General features: G+C 44.0%; 2 protein-coding genes across 3 annotated transcripts; one reads left to right on the top strand and one right to left on the bottom strand.

The window, feature by feature from the left end:
• Positions 1-2,468: 2,468 nt before the first annotated feature.
• Positions 2,469-3,466, bottom strand: LOC111224839 (cyclin-dependent kinase inhibitor 1B-like). The gene is made up of 2 exons (XM_022749518.1): positions 2,967-3,466; positions 2,469-2,853 (listed from the first exon to the last, which is right to left on the bottom strand). Exons 1-2 carry the CDS (start codon positions 3,394-3,396, stop codon positions 2,753-2,755), a joined length of 531 nt encoding a protein of 176 aa, XP_022605239.1. The 5' UTR covers positions 3,397-3,466; the 3' UTR covers positions 2,469-2,752.
• A 1,420-nt stretch (positions 3,467-4,886) lies between these two features.
• trpm5 (transient receptor potential cation channel subfamily M member 5) lies at positions 4,887-23,233 on the top strand. Of its 2 annotated transcripts, none has more exons than XM_022748141.1 (26): positions 4,887-4,935; positions 6,321-6,388; positions 7,401-7,557; positions 7,676-7,856; positions 8,335-8,501; positions 8,665-8,842; positions 10,228-10,292; positions 10,701-10,886; positions 11,196-11,295; positions 11,478-11,596; positions 11,944-12,285; positions 13,374-13,517; positions 16,275-16,398; positions 16,616-16,761; positions 17,596-17,708; positions 17,945-18,046; positions 18,529-18,787; positions 20,591-20,709; positions 20,807-20,939; positions 21,027-21,201; positions 21,404-21,572; positions 21,715-21,893; positions 22,129-22,261; positions 22,468-22,540; positions 22,669-22,759; positions 22,893-23,233. In XM_022748141.1, the coding sequence occupies exons 1-26, from the start codon at positions 4,900-4,902 to the stop codon at positions 23,036-23,038; spliced, it is 3,705 nt and encodes a 1,234-aa protein (XP_022603862.1). In that variant the 5' UTR covers positions 4,887-4,899; the 3' UTR covers positions 23,039-23,233. The 2 variants fall into 2 exon arrangements, with proteins under 2 accessions (XP_022603862.1, XP_022603871.1); XM_022748150.1 differs by having other exon boundaries at positions 11,202-11,295.
• Positions 23,234-23,331: the final 98 nt, after the last annotated feature.

A 23,331-nucleotide genomic window follows, 5' to 3' on the forward strand; every position in this document is an offset into this window, starting at 1 on the left:
CCTGGTAATTAGGCTATTATTGGGTACCGAGGAGGAAATCAGTAATTAGCATATAACAGTCATAAACACAGAGGATCAGTCCCATTCACAAGTAAAAAGTGCAAGACTGAACAAACATGAATTAACTGTTCGAGAAAAGGCCCAAATGACCATCTGCCTCTGGTGTCCACAACAATGGGCCCCACCCTCCTAAAGTGTGCTGAGGGCGGTCGGACCTTTGTGCTGACCATGAGTTGGGTGAGGGGAGAGTTTCATTAGAAGGGAGGGTGTGGAGGTTTTAAAAAGCCCCCCCCTCCCCCTACCCCCACCCCCCTCCCACTCACCCTGGTAATTAGGGCTATTTTGGGTACAGAGGAGGAAATCAGTAATTAGCATAACAGTCATAAACACAGAGGATCAGTCCATCCACAAGTAAAAAGTGCAAGACTGAACAACATGAATAACTGCTTCGGTTAAACAGTTACAGCAAAGAAAGAAAAGATTATATATCACAATATAATAAAATGCTAATTGCTAAAAAAAAAATGACATCAATTAATAATGATTTATACTTTAATCCTTTCAACCTGTGCGTTCCTGAATCTTCAGTATGTCCTTTATATCAGATTAATGAAACTTAATCAGTTATCACCTTTCTTGTTTTTTCTCATTTAGCTTTTTCTAATTTGGACGATTTTGCCGAAGCTCATGCAAATGAAAACAGTTTCTCTTCCGGAAGTAAAGTCACAGCGTAGGTTTTTATTTTGTGTAAAGGTCAAAACTCCAGCAACGCTTCATCATGGTCATTATCACAAACACATCACAGGTAACATTTAAACAGGAAAAGCCAATCATGTGCGGACGTATACAAAGACTTCCTCAAAGATTCAGCTCGTGTGTATTTTGTTTTAAGTACATTTCCATTCATTCAGCAGGAGCATTACTATAATATTAACTGACACAGGCACTGAAAGCTTCCTTCACTGATGATGTACTGAGCGGCTTGTGGTGTACATCTTTAAGAGAATTTAATTGGGTAATGGGTGGGGAACCCATGGGACCTTTCGGACCCTTGGGGTAGTTTGATTATTGATTTCTCGACCGGTAATGAAGGAATGAACCCGCTGGAGCAGAGAGTGAGATCATCCCGTCCCTAAATCAGAAATAACACACTCAACGCTGTTGTTCTTGTTGCCACTGAGTCGTTTAAAGATGTAAATGTGATGTTTGCTTTTTCTTTTACGCCCGTGTGTAAATATGAACACGGCGGCACACAAGCAAACATGAGCCGGAGCGAGAGTAAACTGGGCACATGTCGGTGATAATAGCTGCTTTGACTATGAAAAGGGACAAAGTGAAAAGAGAAAAGTTGAGTGTGGGGGGTGGGGGGGGGGTCCTAAGGGCTGATTTGCAGGTGAAATAGATGGCACACTCTGCTTTGTGGCCATTGTCCTGCACTCCGGCCAGATGGCCTCTGAAAATGCTTTAGAGCTGAAACCCCGCGACACTGTGGGAGTGCAAACGCTTCTGTGGGATTTGGTCTCACTAATGGGCTAATTTGGCAGTTACAGCTCATATTAACGGATATAATTTTAAGCCTGACAGCACAGTGCTTATGACTGTGATTATGAATCATTTCATAATACATCCTGGAAAATGCAATTACTCTAAAACCTTTTTTTTTTTTTCTTTCTTTCTTTCGTTTGCCAAACTTGCAACTCCTCAGAGGAACACTTTTTTTTTATGAACGTGGTCATCTGCGGCTGCCGCTAAACCAAAGACCTGCTCTCTCATAAGACTGCAGCCATGCTGGAAAAACAATCATTCTAAAACTCTGTTCACCAGTGGGTATAATCCTGAACCTCAGATTGGTATTCAGTGGCTTTTATATAAAGTGGTAGTCACACTCGTAATGACTGGAACGGCTGTAAAAACATTTGAAGAAAAAACAGCTGCAGTGTTCAAGGCTGACTGTTCAACTCTGTTCAGATAACTTGTCACCGAGCCGAAGAGACGTGTCGCACATTAACACACAACTAAACCCTGAACTGATGTGGCTTCTTGAAATGTTTTGTCACATTTTATTCAAGATTAAGTGTCTAGGAGTGAGTTTACTGTAAAATATGTAAAGAATGTTCTCCATATTGAAAAAGGTTTGGGTGCAAATAACTAATGAATTCGCATTTATCAACAAGCGAATATGGATTATTGTCTGTAAGTGAACTGTATGTCCAAAGGAAAAGTTCCCCATGAAGAAAACACAACAACCACAAAATAAGAAGTACAGTTAGTAACTCTGAAAAAAAATAGTTTATTAAAAATTACAACATTTGTAAACATTTTACAATCTTTCTGATCTGCATCTCAGTTAGTTCAGGACAACATATAGTGCTTTTTTATATATCGTTAACACAATTAACACAAGTAGCTCAGCACAATACATTCATTCACCGGGAAGGTTGACAAACACATGAAATATATAGAAATAAAAATTAAAAAAAAAAAAAAACACACAACTGGATAAGTTAACAAACACACTTGTGACGTCACTGGTGAAGAAAATGAAAACACATTAAATAAAAAAAAAAAAAAGTTTCCATAAATAAAATAAATAACACTTTGTCATGTCAGGCACAAATGATACAACTGAAAAGATAATTAAAATAAATAAAATAAAATAAAATAAAATCCCGTTGGTGCAGTGAATGGGCTTTGGTTCAGTCCATGAAAATTACTGTAGAAATATAAATAATTTCCATTTTCAGCAGCAGCTTCATCTTATAGTTTTGCACAGAGCTGCTTCAGAGGAACTTGTGTGGGGAGGATTCAGGATGCTCTTGGTCTCTGTCGTCCTCCTTCTCTTCGGGAAAAAGTCTGAGAGAAAAAACAAGAAAGAAAATGTTTGGTCACTTAACATTCTCTCAAACAGACGGATGTCACAGGATGAAATAAAAAGTCATTATGTTTCTGTAACACTTCCTCCTCACCTGTAATTCGCGCGTTGTCTCTGGGCTTCGCCGCCGCCGCCGCCTTGGAGAGCGTCCTCTTCCTCCGGACGGGCGTCACTTCAGCGGGACACTTGCGCGTGTTGGAGATGCGGGAGCAGTTCTCCTGGTCGGCCCCCGCGCTCCCTTCACGGTCGCTCAGCCTGTCGTCATCCTCAGTGTTGGGACGGCCGAGCGCGTCCTTCAGCTGTGCGGACTCCTGATAGAAAGCGGCAGCGCGGTCCGCGGGCATCTCCTCCCACTCGAACCTGCCGAGAAGAGGCACGTCAGCCTGGAAGTTAAAGTTCCAGCGGCGGCTGTCCTGCTCAGTCATCTCCCTCAGCTTCAGCGTCAAGTCCCGGCGCAGCTGCTCGTGGTCCACCGGGCCAAACAGACTCCTGCAAACCGACTCTCTGCGCCTGGTGGAAGTCATCACTCAGTGGTTCTGGTCGAGTTATGATGGTCAAAGTCTGCGTGTAGTTCAGGTTGGAAGGATATTGTTGCTGTCTCTCCCCTCTGGCCTGCTCTGCTCGTCACATGGATGCGGGACTATTTAAAAGCTGCAGGGCGCACGATGCTCTGTTGGTACACAATGAGCTGCGGATGTTGATTGGCTGCAGCTGTCTGCATTGAGGGATGAGGGGAGGGGACGAAATTCATTCATTGTGTGATGAGGAGGAGCACTGACACCATCAATCAAAGTCTCTGGAAGTCTGCCCTCTAAGTAACCATCAGTTCTGAGTCAATGTCTGATGTCATTTACCTTTTCAACACAAAATCTTGTCATTGAGAGTTCATCCTACTTTTCATTTGCACGGCTGCGAGCTGCCACCCAGTGCAAAACACTCTCTCTGAATGAGACGGTACCAACCCGCTGCAGCGCACTTCAGCCTCCAGGGAACAGCGATGAGTGGCCACTACAGGCGCCTCTGCTGCCAAAGTCCTCCTGCCAAGATGAGGCTGAAAGTAAGTGCATGGTCTAAAATGAAAAGTAGTTCAAGTCAGGAAGATGGGATTTAGTTTCAGTTACATATAGGTCATGACTACAGTAATTAAAAAGTCATTGCTTTAATTGCTTTTTGTCCCCAGTGAAAGAAGAGTTGTTCTAAGGAGGTTCTAAAGTTCTTTTTTTTGTATTTGTGTTAGAAACCAAATCAATTTGGTTACTTTATGTTAATTATATTATAATTTCTGCTTGATTAAACAGATTTTTTTGGCTGAGAAACTTGAAGGAGGCGCAGCTCTCACTCACACTGTTAAACACTTCCCAAGCTGCCAGTTAAATCCCAGTCTGATTCAACCTGATCACTGGGCAGCTCCTCTGGAAAAATTGGGGATTATGGGTCTTGCACAAGGGCACCTCAGTGATGGCAGTGAGGGGAGGGGCCATTCACTTTCTCCTCTCGAAGCTGTCAGTCCAGCAGCGACGGATCTGTGCTGCAATGGAGGCCGAGCAAAGAAAAGTAAGCATAGATGTTATGATGGTGCACAATACTAACATGGAACTCGTCAGACAATCGTTCTGATATATATTACACATCGTCTCCATTTCACTCATATTAAAAATGGCAAAGTTGTCACACTGACAGAAGCTAATGCGAAAAATGACAGTTTTTTTTTGTTGCATTAATCTATTTTCCGTGCTGCTGATTTGCAATTTGCATTTTTAATTCTGTATAATTCTTTAGTTGCGGATGACTTGGACTTCAACAGTAAAGGATTCTTGTGAGTGTCTGTCTTTAGGAGAGTTTTGGTGCTGATGGGAGCGGCTGACCAACATGCAAAGCAAGGCAGCGAGGCCGTGTCGGGATTGGCCGGAGGGAGAGCCCCACCTTTGTCCCACTTCCTGACGGGCCCCGGGTGGCTGACCCTGAGGGATGGGAGGAATGAAAAGCCCTTACAGGTGCGTTGTGGCCAGAGGAGTCGAGGAGCGTCGATGTCAGCCATGCAGCAGAGACAAGACACACCTCTGGTGAGTATGGTGCAGCGTGGTGACGGTCGTTTCTCTGTTTATCCACTTCACACGTCAATGTGAAAGAATTCTGCCTGGTGAAATATATATGTTGTAGCTGATGATGAATGTTTTAACAACCTCCTCCTCCTCCACTCACACTGTGTTTCTGTATGTCAAGGGCGGCAGCACAATGTGGGAAATTCATCCTGAGATTTATGTGTTGAGATGTGTTGAATAGAGTAAAACTTTAGGTTATAGTTACAGTTGACCTGAAGATGAAGCAGAAGTTGTGGGTTTGATCATTTTCTCAAAGAGATGCTCTAATTTACCCACAGTATTACTAATGAAGACACATATTTTATGTGTTTCTACTAAAAATATGAGGAGCCACGTCCCTTTTCTGGATTTTTAAACCACAATTTGTACAATATTGGTTCCTAATTATGTCCTTTCATAGCAAACCTTAAGATATAAGCCTGTAAGATATTCAGTATGTGCATCACTGCATTCACAGAAACTGCTTTTCACAAAAGCTTATAAGGATTTTATTTTGTTGAAGCTTTTTGTGTTTAAATTTCAAGAGGAACGGTCTCCTACATGTGTCTAAGAGGAGATTGTTGGGCCCTAAGTCCATCATGCAAGACTTCAAGAAAGATGTAAAATGTGTTTTGTGTGTAAAGGTGTTTGTTGTTTTTTTGGTGAAACACAAAACGCGCACAGCTGGGCGTCCTCTCCTCCTCTACCTTTGCATGCAAATCGTCCTGTTTGCATGCCCAGTAGTCTTTTCCCTCCCAGACTCAGAGCTGTAGTCAAATAAAGGCTCCCACAAGACAACACTTACATTAAAGCAGACGGTGTTAACCGCAGCACCACAATTCTATTAAAAACTCTTTGTTTAATTCAACGTGCACGGGTACACCACTGCTTTTTGTCAGTGCAATAGCCGCTTGTGTTGCCTCATTGTTTTATTCATCTTTTGACCAGCAGCTCAAGTGCCCATGCAAATAACGCTGGCTGATAAAAGTCTGTGTTTACTCAGGCAAATGGATAATCATATCAATAATGAACGAGTTTACCGTCTGAACCCGGGTGTCATTTATTCTCATGAAAAGAATCACTCAGAGATAAACAGACTGTGGCTGTTTTCAGCGGGGAAAACAATAACTTACACGACAAAACCAAGTCGTGATGTCGAAAGCAACGTCGCGCGGTTTTCCTCGGTTTCACGCACTTTATATGATTGACAGCGGTTTGTGTATTTCAAGTCCAAACATCAGGCAGGAAGCTCTTTGCATGCGAAGCGAGGATGAAAATTCTGCCAACTTTGCATTGACCACAAGTATCTCTAAGAAGGTTTCCAGCTGTAGGTCATGACGTATTCACAGGTGTTCATTCGTTTACAGGGGACACTGCAGCCGCAGACACGCTGCCTGAGATGTGGCCACGTACTGGAGTGGTCGGAGGAGCACAGGTGTGTGTGTGTGTGTGTGTGTGTGTAGAAGTCAGTAATGAGCCCTATGAAGTGATAAATACAATACATTCATCACAGCTGGTAGAAACCTCTTATCTGAAACAAATGACAGCGCTGTATTAGTATTCACGATAAAGACATCGTCATCACGGCGTCTGAAAAGAGACATTTGCAAGCATCCAGATCAGTCCAGTGATTAGCACAGCGAAAGTGGAAGAGGTGCTACAGGAAGCAAACATTTGCAGTGGACTAAGAAGCCTTAACTAATTCCAAGTACAGTTTTCTATTTAAATAATTCATGAGAGCCGGTCATTATTTCCTAGCTGTAGAACGGAAAGCTTTAGTCCAGTGTTAAATACTGAGAAAAGCAAAGTGCTACATTTTTGATAGAGCAGATTAAGGACAAAGCGGCCGAGCTATAAAGCAGTCTTAAAGAACGTTCAACAGGGCAGCATCATCCAAATGAGTTGTTTTTAATGAATCCATCTCTGCATCTGGATCTGCCTCAACATAATATGAATCATGACCCCGTCTGGAAATTATTAAAGCTTTGCCCAATTAAAGTGAGGGTTATAGTGTAGTAGAGAATAATGAGTTGTTCAATGTCCAATTATCTGTCAGAAGAAAAAAAAAAAGGGGGATGTCAAAAAAACAGATAATTCCCGTGGAGTCATTCTTTGGCTGTGCAGGAGTTTCGTGGTGGAATTAATCATTTTTGTGTTCCCGACCCACGGCTTTACTTTCCTGCAAATGTTTTTGAAATTTCTTTGATTAGCATTAGAAGCCTCCCACTAAACAACAGACAAACAGAACAACACAAGAAACTCCTCGATGGGCAAAATGGACAAAAGTAGAGACTGAAAAGCTGAGAGAGTGACTCCTCAGTCTACAGCACTGCAGCAGGAGCAGCAGGAGCAGCAGGAGCAGCAGGACAGGATGGTTTCTATTGTGTTTTGGTAGCAGGGACTGTATGGTACAATTCACATATCCATTTAATGCGTGTTTCTCTCAGCGTCCTGCTGGGCTGCTCCTGCTGCTCCACGGTGGATGAGACACTGGAGGATGTAGCCAGAGGCCTGGCCAGCAGAATGAAGAGGGAGAGGAGTCACTGGGCTGCCGGACGAGTGGGCGACATCGACTTCGTTGGCTCCACAAAGACGAGAGGAAAGGTGAAAACTAGACAAACACCCAGGGGTTATGTGACAGAAGGAGGAAAAGTTTGGAGATTAAATGTTTTTTTTTTTCAAGTCCGACTGTTGACACTTCGACTCGTGTCTTTGCACCCAGTTTATGAGGGTGTCCAGCAACACGGACCCGGTGCTGATCTACCAGATGCTGACGGAGGAGTGGGGCCTGGCTCCTCCACACCTGGTGGTGGCACTGGTGGGAGGAGATGAGGTGGCTCAGATGAAGCCCTGGCTCAGGGACACTCTGAGAAAAGGACTTGTGAAGGCTGCACAGAGCACAGGTTATAATAATAATAATAATAATGATAATAATAATAATAATAATAATTAAAAAAAACTTTGTGTTTTGAAAGCACCGCTCAGGGACTGGGTTCTCTGTCGCCCTCTGTTGACCGGTAGCAGAACTACGAGAAAACACATCACAGAGATGAAAGCCAGTCTTTTATTTAGATGTATGAGGTCTAAAATAAGAGCCATGAATTATTTATAGGATTTTTTTTAATTGCATGATTGGTCAAATATTTTCATGAATTTTAATGTATGTAAGGAGGACTAACGCTGAATGCTTTAGCACCACAACTATATAAGGCAATAATCTAATTAGCATCATCAATAGACCAGCTGCTCGTCTGAAATCCAGGACACAGCTCTCTAGTTTGATGCATACATGTAATAAGGGTTTGTCTGCACAAATGCCCCATACACACACACACACACACACACACACATGTATGTATGTGACTGCTTCTCTGTTCTCAGGGGCATGGATTTTAACTAATGGCCTTCGCTTTGGCATCACCAAGCACTTGGGCCAGGCGGTGAGAGATCACTCCTTGGCGAGCACCTCCTATAAAGTTCGAGTAGTGGCCATTGGCATCGCACCATGGAACATGATCCACGACCGACAAGCTCTCCTCACTGCCAAGGTTTCAGGACACACACACACACACACACACACACACACACACACACACACACACACACACACACACACACACACACACAAGACAACACAGCAGCAAATATTTTCACCCACTGTGTTCACACTGTCCTCTGTCTCCCCTGCACGCCTGCATCCACGCTCTCTAGCCGGACGAGCCTGCCGCGTACAGGCCACAGGACCTGCCTCATGGGTCGGTCTACTCCCTGGACAGCCACCACTCTCACTTTGTGCTGGTGGAGGAGGATCCCAACAGAGCGGGAGCCACCAGCGAGATGAGGGTGAAGCTGCTCAAGCACATCTCTCTTCAGCGCACTGGTTACGGAGGTAAAGCCCTCTATAGGTCCCTGCTGGGAACCAGGGATGAGAGTGAGCATCTGTTACTCCAGCACCAGTCACCACACCAGAGTCCTGCACGTTTACTTATACAACACTTACAGAACTATAAACTGTAAAACGTATTTAAATATTAAAAGTAGAAGCACTCATTCCAACAAATCGTCTCTTTTGAGGTATTGAATTATTATATTATTTGTAATGCATTAAGCATTATTTCACAGTGGCGAGTAGCTGCTTCACATACTGATAGCTTAAAAAAGCCCTTGCTTCATATTTTATGACCTTTTTATGTGGCTTGTTGTAAAATCTAAATTGTACACAAATGCAGTAGTAGAGTAAACGCACATCAGCTCAGAGCTCTGTTGTTTTTTTTTTTTTACTGTGGCAGCAAGTGAAACTCCTCATCGCCCATGGGAAATAAAAAATGCATTTTAAAGAGTGAAATACAGACTCCCGGAGAGAGGTGTGTACTGTCTCCTGGAGAAGAGCGAGTGAGCAGACTCACCAGACGTTTTTCTCTCTCTGGTCTCTTTTGGTTTTAAACCACAAACTTGGATGAGGTGGATAACTGGTGCTGCTCCGCAAAAACCTTGAGTAATCAAAGGTAGTCTGGAGTTCTCTCGTAAAACAAACAAAGAGTTTGTTTACTCCAGAGTTCATGTTTTCACTCTAACAAATGTGTTTAGTTCATTTGTGTTTGTTCGTATCCACGTCTGCTCGCTCGCAGTCACTCTTCTTCTCTGCCTGCTTCTTTGTGCGTTTACCACCAACAGCTGACGGCCAGTGGAGTAGCCTCAAACGAGCGTCAGGGAGACCCATCATGTGACTCACACAATCATGAGTACAAAAACAAACAAAACAGGGAATCGTTTTCCATGCGACATTAAAACCTCCAGGATACTTTTAAGTTGAAAATTGCTTTACAGTTCCCTCTTACTTCCTTTCAGCACCACTGTTGAGAAAGGTTGTATCATGTTTTATCTTACTGGGAAACACTAGCACATAGTATACGACATAGTGGGTTTCCTCACAAAGGGGTCACAACATAAATATGCAGAGAGAGGGATGCAATTGATGTTTATTCTTCCTGACTTTTGTCATTTAACAGTTGAACTCTGGACAGTTTGACCTCCACAACCGCTCATAATTTACCAGTGAGGTGACATCATCCTTTGGTTTAACTGGGAGACGAAGGGAACCTGTGAAAGAGATGTTTTTCACTTCGTGTGGGAAGAACACTTCAGTCAGACAGTGGTTGTTTAGCGGTTGACAGGAGAAGCTGATGCACCAGTCAAACAGTAGTGGGAGGTATAATGAATTTTACACACTCTTGAGATGCAAATTATATTGTTATGAATTTTCGGTTCCTTCAGGCGCGGGGAGTTTTGAGATCCCTGTTCTGTGTCTCTTGGTCCACGGGGAACCCAAGATCCTAAAGGTGAGTTCTGTTTCGTTGCGCAATCAGTAACTCAAGAACTTTAGACGTGACCGCGAAGAGACTTTTTAAAACCCAGATATCTGTTTTGTCACGTGAATGTGAATAATCTCACTTTGAACAGTGGCCTGAGAATTAGGCCCCGAATCAAATTTCGTCTGGGCCGCCTCCTGAAGTAGCGGGCCAGAGCCAGACTGTGAGACAAATTATATCTGTTTACACAAAAACCAATCTCTTCAACTCAAAAGCCTGCCCTGCTTATTTGCATAAATAGAGCTATAACTGAGGAGATTAGAGACGGCTTACACTGATCAATATGACTCTCTGTCGATTGCAAAGTTATTAAGTAAAAACATGATGCCATTTTGTGAGTTTGTCTTCATGTCTGAACACTGTGTCCTTTTTCTGCAGAGGATGTATAAAGGCATTGGCAATTCAACACCATGGCTGATCCTGGCAGGCTCGGGAGGCGTGGCCGACATCCTCGTCACACTGATGAATAAGGGGTGCTGGGATACGGACAGTGTTCAGGAGCTGCTGCTGGACACCTTTCCAAATGCCCACCACAGCACAGACGTCAGTAACTGGGTCAAGCTGGTGAGAGCGATGTGCACAGCACGGAGGCAGGCGCATACACGGATACGCACACATCTCCAGCACTGCCAGAAAAATGGGGCACAGTGGGAAAGATTGCGAGAGGAGCTAATGTGGGATTTTTCAGCCTTATCTTCAAAAATTTGTATGTGATGACCTAATTAAGGGTATGAAGGAGGAGGGAAAGATACCAATAATGTGAGATTTTTTTTTTTTTTCAAGCTGACATACACAGGGAAACGGTTGTAAAAATACACATAACTTAAATCAAGTGGGGTGTTAATAATAACTGACTGTCATCCTGCCAATCAGATCCAGAAGATACTTGATCACGGGCATCTCCTCACCGTGCACGACCCTGAGCAGGAGAGCTCGGAGCTGGATACAGTCATTCTCAAAGCTCTCGTCAAGGGTAAAGCACTTGTTGTGAGAGCTACTGTATGTTATCAAGAAACTCGCAATTTGACTTTGCAGTTGCATGGAGAGAGAGAGAGAGAGAGAGAGAGAGAGAGAGAGAGAGAGAGAGTTAGCCTTGACATTTCGGGCCCTTCATAATTCGTTGACATCTTGTGTGTCTGTGTGTTTGCGCATCAGCTTGTAAGAGCCAAAGTCAGGAAGCTCAGGACTTCCTGGATGAACTGAAGCTGGCTGTGGCCTGGAACCGGGTGGATATCGCCAAGAGTGACATCTTCAACGGGGATGTGGAGTGGAAGGTGAGATCAATACAGAGTGATCTGATTAGAGGTTTGTCACACTCCGGTAATTACATTACATTAGTCTTATACTCAGTGTGTTTAACAAAGTAAAGTTCAATCATAAATGTCTGCCATCCCTAGAGCCAGAAAAAAGCTTGTCTGAGCTTTTCTTTTATTTTTAATCCTATTTGTCATTATTTGTATTCAATCAATATGAAAATGATTTATTGACTAGTGACTCATTAGACAGCACAAAAACAAGAGTGGCAAGCCAGTGCACATTTTAGTAAATAAGAAAAGAACCCAGCAATTACAAAAACCTTTCCACTGCTCTATGAGTCACTGTAACACGTGGATCTTTGCAGGCGTGCGACCTGGAGGAGGTGATGATGGACGCGCTGATCAATGACAAACCAGACTTTGTGCGCCTTTTCGTGGACAACGGGGTGAACCTGGGCGAGTTCCTTACCTACGGTCGCCTGCAGGAGCTCTACTGGTCCGTGTCAGAGAAGAGCCTGCTGCACAACCTGCTCCTCAAAAAGTACGAGGAGAAGCAGCTCCTGCTCGGAGCCGCCAGGGCGCCCGGTCCACCTGGGCACCATCCGCCCGAGCAGGGGAAACCCCGCTTCACCCTCTACGAGGTCGCCAAGGTGCTGAAGGACTTCCTCCATGACTCCTGCAAAGGCTTTTACCAGAAGATTCCCACAGTGAGTGTACTCGGTCACAAAAGCTCCAGTAAACCGTATACACTGCACTGAATAAGAAATCCTTCAGACGATGAATTGGGTTCCACCTTTTTCTGCGTCTTGCAGCTGCTCTCATCCTTTTCAACCTGTGACGCCATAAAGTGAAGTGATGTGTGTTTGTGACCCTTTGACACAGTTTGCATTTGTCTGAGAGTTGTGAGCAGAGAGTGATATTTCACTCCTAACCCTCTCAGACTGTTTCACTTCAAACTGGAGGATGCAGAGAAATAGACGATGTGCAGACTTCATGGTAAACTCACTTCCTGGAAAACGGTGACTCTCATCCTGCAGAAGTGAAACAGAAAGTCAGACCAATAACCTCGTCACAGTTTTTAGTTAATCCTGCTCTTCTGTCTCAGCTTTTCTCTCCTAAAGTGACGTCCCATTGTTTTTACCCTTTGGGAGGATCTTCCATCTGCGTTACCCCATGATACTGTTTCTGGAATTACATCATGTTATTGAAGTCATGGAAAATTGGATTTGATTTGTGTAGCCCTGTTTGACATGATGCAGCCCCTCTGCACAGATCCAGACACCCCAAGTTGGGGGGGGGGGGCACTGCTTCACTTTCACCATAACTGCAGAGAGGAAGAGGCCATGGATCATCATCGCAAATCTGCAGTTACATCCTGAGAAATCTTGTCTTAACATATCCTCAGGATGTGCAAATTAATTACCTCTCTCTCTCTGTTGTGTAACGTATGTCGTTTGTATCATGCTGCACAGCTAAAAAAAAAAAAAAAGGTGATAATCTCAGGGAGGAAATTACACATCAGACCATGAACAAAATCAAATTGCTTTTGTTTTTTTGTTTTTTTGTTTTTGGCTGAAGGTTTGTCTGTTCAGCGTGTTTCGTAGAAATCACTCTCTGCATTTTCCGAGATATGACAGACAGACAGACAGACAGACTACCAGGCAAAAATCCCCATCTTGGCAGAGGGAGTAATTTACAATATTGACTGCCATAGATTGTACGACTTATCTAATAACGGCATGTTCTGCAAACTGAGTAGACTTAATACATGTAGTGTGCTGTCTGTGTGCTCCAGGAGAAGCCGGCGAAGGGTCGACTGTTCCACAGCCAGAAGAACCTGGCTGAGTTAGAGGAGCGCTCTGAACATCCTTGGAGGGATCTCTTCCTCTGGGCCGTCCTTCAGAACCGACAGCAGATGGCCAACTACTTTTGGGCCATGGTCAGTCTTGTCAGCTTCTTTACTGTTTTCAGTTCCAGCTCGTGCTCGCTCAGTGCTGGGCGCTTCAATCAATAAAAGTCGAATTTTGCCTGGCATTGGCAAAAAAACAAACAAACACTCAAACCAAACTTAAGTGAGATGAATTATACTGTGCTAGTTTGTATTCTGAATTCAGTGTGAACATGAGTAATGTGGGCCGGCGCAGTGCAGGTGCAGGTCAGTCCTGCCATATGAAAATGTCACTCTAGATAAAAGAGCCCGGCAAACGGCATATTTACCAAGAGCTGAGGTGAACTAAAAAGCTATCTTATCTCCAAGAACATTATTCAAATGAAGGTCAGGCCGCTCGCTGGGGCAGTATATTCAAGCAGCGGCGCACCAGTGGTGAGGTGGTGCAGGCGTGTCTGAAGTCCTGAGCAAGTTAATGAGAAATATATCCTGACATGTAATGGATGCTCTATGAACAGTTTAAATGACACCCGTCACTGGTAATTGCTCTTTGTTTTCAACTTATTTTCAAGGCGCCTTTTATTTCTTTATTGCCCTCCCCTGATCCAAGGGAACCAATTACTGTAATCTCACAAGCGGTCACCGCGATGTGCTCCTTTCCCTGCGTCTTATTTCAAACATTATCTGAAATTATGGTAATTGCATTCACTGTGTGTACACCCCCCCCACCCACCACTGCAAATCGTTTCACCACTCAGACTCTGACCGGGATATCTGCATTCATAATTTGATTGTTTGAAGTATCTCTCGTGTTGAAGGCCTCATCACAATTACCCTTGCAGGCGAGCTTATGCAAGCAAAATATCTCAGAAATGAATATGCACATACATATGGGCCCAGGAGTGACATTATGCAGCGTAAACATACAGAAAACCATTCATCATTTAAATAAAGAGGTTTGAGGTCCGAAGCTCTAGGTGTAACTTCAAATGGAGAGCCCTGTGTTTGAGTGTGTTGCTCTTCATATACACATTTGTCACGTTGGTCGATGTTTCTTCTGCAAAGTAAAGGTTGCTATTACCTGTTGAGTATAGAAAATGACAATATAATGTACTATAATGCCATAAGAGACGACGCCAGTCTGTTCCTTGAAAGGACGGAGTGATGGTTTTCTTTGCGAGGAAGAGTACAGTGATTATCGGTCGGCTTCTGTCTCATCCTCTTCCCTCCATCCTCACATGTGCGCATGATGGACAAGAAATCAATCTGGTTTAAAGAGACGGTGCAACATATAAGTGAATAAGTTTGTTCAGTGTCTTGCTGAGGGATAAATGAGAAGATTGATACCACTTTCATATCTGCTTGTTTGATATGAAGCTCAACCTAGAGGACAGTTAGCTTAGCATAAAGACTGTCCACAAGTGACACGTTTACTGACCAGCACCTCTGAAGCTAATTAACTAATGCATTATATCGCACTTGATTAATCTGTACAAAAGCTGACGTGTAAAGACAACAAGTTGTGGCTTTACTGGGGTTTTATGTGCTGGGGTTATTTCTTGGCCAGGAGCATTGCTGCTTTAGACAGAGTCAGTTCCAGTCTTTATGCTAAGCTAAGCTAACCATCTTGATATTGAATAGACAGAGTCGTGTTCATTTTCTCATCGTAGCTCTCAGCAAGAGGCCAAAAGAACATATTTCCCAAAGTGCTGAAATATTCTTGAGACTATTAAAGGATCATATCAGTGGTTTTCCAGACATTTGCAAAAGCTCTAGATGCATACAACATACAGAGATGACGATGATGATGCAGATCAGTTTGCACTTTCAAGCACATCTGTATGCAACCACAAAATAACTTAAAGGGTACATGAAGACTTGATGAATTACTCGACACTGAGGACGTTTCAAGTTGTTTTTTTTTTTGTTTTTCTTTATTGTGCACTGAAATAAACTTAAATGAAAGTTTGGAATGAAGCAAAAACGCACACAAAAGGCTTAAAACCAAGGATGTGCTTAAGAAAATAAAAGCAGAAATGATAAGTGTTCATAAATGGAAATAAATAGGCCAAACTCATGCAAAAACATTGGTGGGGCCCATCAAGGTTGTAGTAAGATTTCTCTGTCTCAGTAGAAGGAACATCCAAGGTGAGACTCCAAGGGTGTAAGAAACTGCATTGTTAAAATTCAAAACGTGGGGTTAGAGCCTGCTATCACACCCAAACCATGGACGGATTATAAGGAAATTGGCTCCTAGGCACAGACAGGTAAAAGCCCCCCCCACCCCCCCACCACACACACACACACACACACACACACACACAACCCCCACCCCGCCCTGCTGTATAGGAGCTCCAGGCTGAAACAGACACAAAACGACAACAAAGTTTTGGATCTTTGAGGTGGTTTTGTGTCACTTTGTGGCCATTTTTCCTCTCTTGTATTGACAGTCACTTCATACAGAGGTAGTTGACCCCCTGACCTCTGGGACCCCGGGGCGGGGGGGCTGCGACAGCTACGTTAGCTACGTCAGAGATACTGATATCATCCGACGCTGTCCAGGTTTTGTTCATATCGAAGGCAGGGTAATTATATGCTGTGTGGTAGAGCTGTAATTTTCATGGCCAAATCAAACAGTGGACCTTCAGAAACTGGGGGTGGACTTGGAGATAGGAACGTATCTATTGCAGCTGGATGCACACATGCATTTCGATGCCAACTACGCAGCTCACTAAAAGTCTAAACTAGATTTCTCAGATCCCTCTCTCAAACCCATTTCTTGGATTCAGCTTTCTTTTAATCCTTCAGGGCCCTGAGGCGGTTGCGGCAGCGCTGGCGGGTTGTAAGATTCTGAAAGAGATGGCACGACTGGAATCTGAGGCTGAGTCTGCACGCAGCATGAAGGAGGCCAAGTACGAGCAGTTTGCACTTGGTGAGTACGTGAACCGTCCAACGACGACGGTTGAGCGTGTGATCGGGAAAAAGTAAGGGTCAAACATAGCAACAGGTATGTTCACTGACCTGCTGACGGCGCCGTCTTTCACAAGCACAAACACGATCCAGCCGGAGCGAGTAAAGCATGAATCTGAATGTGCGAATGCTTCAAATGAAGCCGAGTGTTTGACACTGTGTACCTGTTACTGTGGCAGATGTCTTTGGAGAGTGTTACTCAAACAGTGAAGACAGAGCTTATGCTTTGTTGGTGAGGAGAACACACTGCTGGAGCAAATCTACAGTCCTCAACCTGGCAACAGAGGCAGACGCCAAATCCTTCTTTGCCCACGACGGAGTGCAGGTAACAAGGAGACGCATTCATATGCTCCACATTTGGTTCTGACTGAACTGATTCTTTCAGCTATTGTAAAAACATTTAACTTTCACCCAACAGTTTCAAAGTATTGTGCGTTTGATGTAGAGAAGTAGGTGATTTATTTTGCTGCCCTCTATTAGTATTGAAGTACTGCAGTTATCAAACACTTTTCCAGGGCATTGCACACCTACTTCAAATCCATAGCTCATGCTCCCTGGCCTCCGTTCACTGCATTTGTCTAAATATCCCTGCAACAGACGTCTTTGTCATTAGAAAATCATTATTGGGAGTTAATTGGTAATTCAATGTCATCAGAGAGAGTTAGTGTGCAGAAAAGTCTTGACAGTGAAGTAACAGTGTATTTAAAGCACACAGTGGGAATAATTTTTTAATTTTTTTAATGGGAGACCATTAATTATATTTTGGTAAACGTGTGATGTTTCAAGAGAATATGGATTTTTCTGGTCTGTTTGCGACAAGAACATGCACCAAGAAAAGCATTTCCTCATCCCAAACTGCAACTGCAGGAGTTGTGGAGAAGGACATGGTTCACACACGACATGAAATGGTTTGACGAAGAGGAAAAATTTGCATTTTTCATTTATTTATTTTTTTGCCTGTGAACCATCTGGGGCAACTCCCTGTATGATGCTTCCATGGATACAGTCACAAACTGTAAGGCAGAACTATCCTCGGGCCTGTGGTGCCCTCTTGTGGATAATATCATTCACCTGTTCAGTTAGTTTACCCCCTGTAATGAAACTATCTGATGATTTTTTTCCCCCCTAAATTACATGAAACCGAAACGTTTTTCCGCAGGCTCTCCTCACAAAGATTTGGTGGGGGGCGATGACGACGGACACGGCCATCTCCAAACTAGTGGTGTCTTTCTTCTGTCCGCCGCTCATCTGGACCAACCTCATAAAGTTCAGGTGATCAGTCTCACGCTTTGCCCCCCACCGTTTGCCCTTCCAGCCGTGCGGATGCGCTGCACGGTCGTTTTGTTGCGTTGCACTGACGCACTCGTGTGTGTGTGTGTGTGTGTGTGTGTGTGTGGGTGTGTGTGTGTGTGTGTGTGTGGGTGTGTGTGTGTGTGTGTGTGTGGGTGTGTGTGTGTGTGTGTGTGTGGGTGTGTGTGTGTGTGTGTGTGTGTGTGTGTGTTTCCCAGTGACGAGGAACTTGACAACCGCAACGGCCGCGAGCAGTTTGTGGAGCTGGACAGTCTGGACACAGAGAAGGCTTTACTGTTGACTGACGATGACGACCCTCTGTGAGTTTGCCATCATGAAATACTTAAACTGATCTTTAAATAATGATTCAAATTTAAAAAGAAAGTGAGCATTCCTGCATTATACAATAAAGCTGCACATGACCTCAGCCTAAATTCAGCTAAAGTATAAAAATCATATAAACTACACCAATTCACATCTTAATTTCAACTTCCTGTATATTCCACTTTGTTTTTCCCTGAGGGGAATTTAACTTGTCTTGCAGCCAAAATGCATGAAACATAATAAAAATGGCTAAAAAACCCACCGCAGAAGCTCACACAAAACAATGTACATCAGCGACGGCGTAACATAAAACCTGGAGTACATCCAGCCCTGCATCATCAAAGCCGATCATCAAACGTTAACGCAGCATCAGTAATATTCCCATGTTCCAATTAAAGAGGCCAGGATACACCGGGTGTTTAGATCATTATATACTTGTTATGTTTTGTATGTTAATAAAAACCCCTTTGATTTGCAGGGACTCTCCACCTGGAGATCCAGCAGCTCAGAGCTGTGCCTCTGTCTGGTGGCGTTTCTTAATCCGCCGCTGGCGTCGCTTCTGGAGCGCTCCCGTCACCGTGTTCCTCGGTAACGTCATCATGTACTTCGCCTTCCTCTGCCTCTTCACCTACGTGCTCCTGCTAGACTTCCGCCCACCGCCGCCCTCTGGTCCCGGGGCCCCGGAGATCATGCTCTACTTCTGGGTCTTCACATTGGTGCTGGAGGAGCTTCGGCAGGTGACCATCAAAGCATCCGGCCTCGCTGCTTTTTCCAAACAGATTTTTCAAGTTCTCAGATCATTATTTAGTGATTTCTTTTTAGGTTTTCCACACCTATCAGTCTATGCAGTGTGACACCCATTTTGAAGCTCTGCCATTTTTATTAGATGTGCTGGCATGACAGAGTTCATACCTGCCAACACAGACACATCTGAGTGGGATCTGATGTGAATCGCTGCAATGAGCTCATTCTCTCTGGGGCTTTAAGGATTCATGAGCCTTTCACCTCTCGGCCCGACTCCCTCCCGGTGAGCCAGGTCAGACAAGCATGAGCCCTTATTTCACTGATCCCGTTCAGACTTGCTCCCATGGGCACAAAAGCCCCAGATGAGACAGGGCTTCACCTCCGTTCCCCCCCCCGGCTCACTTTTTCAACGTGCATCTCAGAAAGTCCCTGAGCTGAACAGAACTATGGCGCAGGTTTCCAAAAAAAGAACCACCACAGTGCCACAGGCGGCTCTGGCCTGCTACCAAAACCCAGCAGGGCTCCTGTGCCTTCAAAGGGATGGCTCTGGGGTGCCTGCTTCTCCCTAAAGGAAGACAGTGCCAATGGGGCCCCTGTTTCTTATCATAATTGTCGTAGAACAAGGTTAGAGACTATGGGTTTACCAGCTTTTTAAATCTAATAGATGAGCCGGTGCAAGACTCCTCACTCTCACAAAGCTGTGACAACATATACAGTATGTTGCTATGTATGTGTATCTATATATAGACTATTCCTCCTGAGCATTGTGCAGGTACTCAGAGCTGCCAAAGCCGCTTTGAATGTTAAATGGGTGTGTTACATACAGACGTGAAAGATTGTTATTGTATCATTAGATTTTAGTTGCACGTTGCGTTTTGTCTGTGCTTGTCAGATCAGATCACATTTTACGTCCAGTCAATGCAGACAACCATTACGTTGGCATTTATTTGTCGACAGTCGGAGCACACACACAACCACACACACACACAACCACACACAACCACACACACCAGTCTGTTACTTTATAAAAGCAGTATTCCACCTCTCAGCTAGTCAGCCAGTTGTGCCATCGAGAGACCGAGCGCTGCTGCCTCGGTGCACTTACAGGTGCCCTGATCGACCCACGAGAGACACTCAACCTCAGCACTTCAGGTGTAAGAGACATTGTACAGGAGCGAGAAAGTGGGACACTGCAGGTGCTACTGAAGCAGTGGGGCTGTGTGCTTTCTAACTCCCGTTTGGTGCTGCAGGTGTGTCTGAATAGAGCTCCGGTGTGTGACCTGGCGGAGGGCGTGATTACATGAGAGAATTATTACTGAGCTCTAGTAGAGAGAGAAAATAACCTCTGTTCAGACACAGCTGATGGTTAAAAGGTTCAAAGGTTTGTTCAAGCCTCATCTACCTATAAACTTCTGGAATTATTCAGGGTACATGAACGGAAACTTTAAATATATGACTGATTTATTTCGTCCCATTCTTTCAGCCAATAGCAACATGTTCAAGGATGCACATTACAAACACTGTATATAATAAATTTTAGTTTCTGTCATAACAAAACAAAACAGTGACACACACATCACTTTCTATCAGATTAATAAAGCTACTAAACCACACAAAGAGTCAAAGAGTATGATCGAAAAAAGAAATGTCGGAATGAGAAATGAAACAGAAATAAATGTCAGATCACACTTTTGGTACCAAAGATAAAGAAAATGACTCGCTGTGATCTCCTCTTGAACTCCTTTTACAACTGTTTATGTCTTATAGTAAAACATCAATTGTCTTTTATGACGCAGAGCTTTTTCACGGATGAAGAGATGAGCATCTTGAAGAAGTTCAAGCTCTATGTCGAGGACAATTGGAACAAGTGCGACATGGTCGCCATCTCACTCTTTGTTGTTGGGGTTTCATGCAGGTGATGAAGATGAAAGAATGAATGAATGAACTAATGACAGAATGTGAAGGAGGGGCAGAAATGAAAGAGTAATGTCCGTGTTAATTGGATTTTGCAGGATGGTTGATCACACCTATGAGGCAGGGAGGACCGTGCTGGCCATAGACTTCATGGTCTTCACTCTACGTCTCATCCACATCTTTGCCATCCACAAGCAGCTCGGCCCCAAGATCATTATTGTGGAGAGAATGGTGAGCGGAGCAAAAATACTACTGTCTCAACATGAGAGTGAAGTTCTTGGTCACAGATGAATACATGTCCGTTTCTCCATCCACCAGATGAAGGATGTTTTCTTCTTCCTCTTCTTCCTGAGCGTGTGGCTCATTGCGTACGGCGTTGCCACCCAGGCTCTCCTCCACCCCAACGACCCCAGGATCGACTGGGTGTTTCGCAGAGCCTTGTACCGCCCCTACCTGCACATCTTCGGTCAGATCCCCTTGGAGGAAATAGATGGTAAAATCACAGCGGATGCAACATTTCTTCTATATTTAATTGGTATAAAGAAGATGCGACTTCCAAATGTGTGCTGTGCAGCGTGACAGTTTATTGTCATGTTACATTTTGTTCATTCATGCAGCCCGGGATGGCTCTCTGTTGGCCTGAATGTTGCTGAATGCTAATCTAATTTTCTTGTTCTTTCATAAACGGAGCACAGCTGCTCGCATGCCTGAAATTAACTGCACCGATGACTCAGAGGAGATTATCATGGGCCTACGGCCGCCGTGTCCCAACATCTATGCCAACTGGCTGGTCATTCTGTTGCTGGTTATCTTCCTTCTTGTCACCAATGTCCTGCTGCTCAATCTGCTTATTGCCATGTTCAGGTGGGAATCCAGAAAACTGCCCCCATGATTGTCTGTCTGATGAAATGAGTTGAGCTGGTGGCTTCTTTGTACATTTTATTGGCTTTTATTTCTTTCTTCTTCTTCTTCTTCTTCTTCCTCTTTCTTTTTTACCCATTTACAGCTACACATTCCAGGTAGTGCAGGGCAACACGGACATCTTCTGGAAGTTCCAGAGATACAACCTGATAGTGGAATACCACAGCCGTCCGGCACTGGCTCCGCCCTTCATCATCATCAGCCACCTCTCTCAGATCCTCCTCAGCCTGGTCAAACAGCCCGAGTCCAAGCAGGAGCACCTGGGTATGAAGGGTCCATACGCACATTTCCGTATATTTCATTATTTCAAGCAGATGACGTAGTTCCTTGTGGCTTATCTGGCTAAATTAAAAATTAGGCTAAATGAAAATACAGGCAAACAGACTGTGTTTTTTATCTCTGTCCTTCACCTGCTCTGTCCTTGGAAATTGCCTGTTGGTTAATTGGTTATTGGGGGACCTCCTAGTGTGTGTGTGTGTGTGTGTGTGTGTTTTGCCAGAGAGGGAGCTGCCGGCAGGGCTAGACCAGAGGCTGATAACATGGGAGACGGTGCAGAAAGAGAACTACCTGGCCAAACTGGAGCGCCAGCATTGGGAAAGCAGTGAGGAGAGACTCAAGAGCACCTCCTCTAAGTAATTGTCATTTTGCAATTGTGTTACTGTGGATAAAACTGTCATGTACTCCGATCATAGCAAGATAAAATCCTTTTTTATACAGTCTACACTACCTGCCCAGCACCACGCCGTAGCTCGTTTTAAAGCTCTTCTGCCCCCTGGTGGTACAAAATGATCACTGCAGCATTGAATATGTTTTTAACTGATTTTTGTTTGATACCAAGGGTTCAGAGCTTGCTGAGGATTGTCGGTGGGTTTAAGGACCAAGAGAAACGACTGGCATCCATGGAGGCTCAGGTAAACCTGGAAAAGTGACCTCAACAGCACGATTTCACACATCACCTGGTTGCATTTTCCTCAGCATGTTTCAAATTAAAAATCTAGGAAGCGCATAAGTCTCTGGTTTCTGGCTCACCCGTCTCTAGGTCAGATATTGTGGAGAGGTGTTGTCCTGGATGGCAGAGTGCTTTGCTCAGAGCACACTCAAGTGTGGGAAAGAAGCTCCGAGATCTCCACGTGAGTCAAAAAAAATCTGACACAGGAAAGACTGACTCATACTATGACAACAGACAAAACACAACAGCCATTCTAACACCACTGTGTGCATGTTGATATTTATTTTGAATATTAATATGGCATTTAATTTCAGCATCGCTAACAGGCTACAAGGCGAGCAGCTCCAACGACGCAGCTCAAGGTGAACCAGAGAAAGAAGACAAACAGGAAAGAGGGGAAGTCAAACCGGGTCACCCGGGATACGGAGCTAACAAAAAATTTCCTTACATTGATGAATAAACGTGATGATAGTAGGTGGTAGCACATGCGCAGGTAATTCTAGTAGCATATCGGAGATTTTAAGAATATTTTGAGGTGTGATCATTGTTGTGGGGAAGGGAACATTGATTTGGTTTGGACCTTATTTTAAATGAATAAAAATGATGTTGAATGTGTTCACAGCTTTTTCTTGTTGTAAAACTTTCTAAACAAGTTTTCAATACCTTTTCTTACAGGTAATATTTTACTGTTGCTCCTTCAGTAGCAACAAAAGATAAAGCAAGTCATCAAATAAGTCACTTATGGATGACATA

The sequence above is a fragment of the Seriola dumerili genome, unplaced genomic scaffold (genome assembly GCF_002260705.1).
Source record: "Seriola dumerili isolate Sdu_G_001 unplaced genomic scaffold, Sdu_1.0 BDQW01000011.1, whole genome shotgun sequence".
In the NCBI taxonomy this organism is placed as follows: domain Eukaryota; kingdom Metazoa; phylum Chordata; class Actinopteri; order Carangiformes; family Carangidae; genus Seriola; species Seriola dumerili.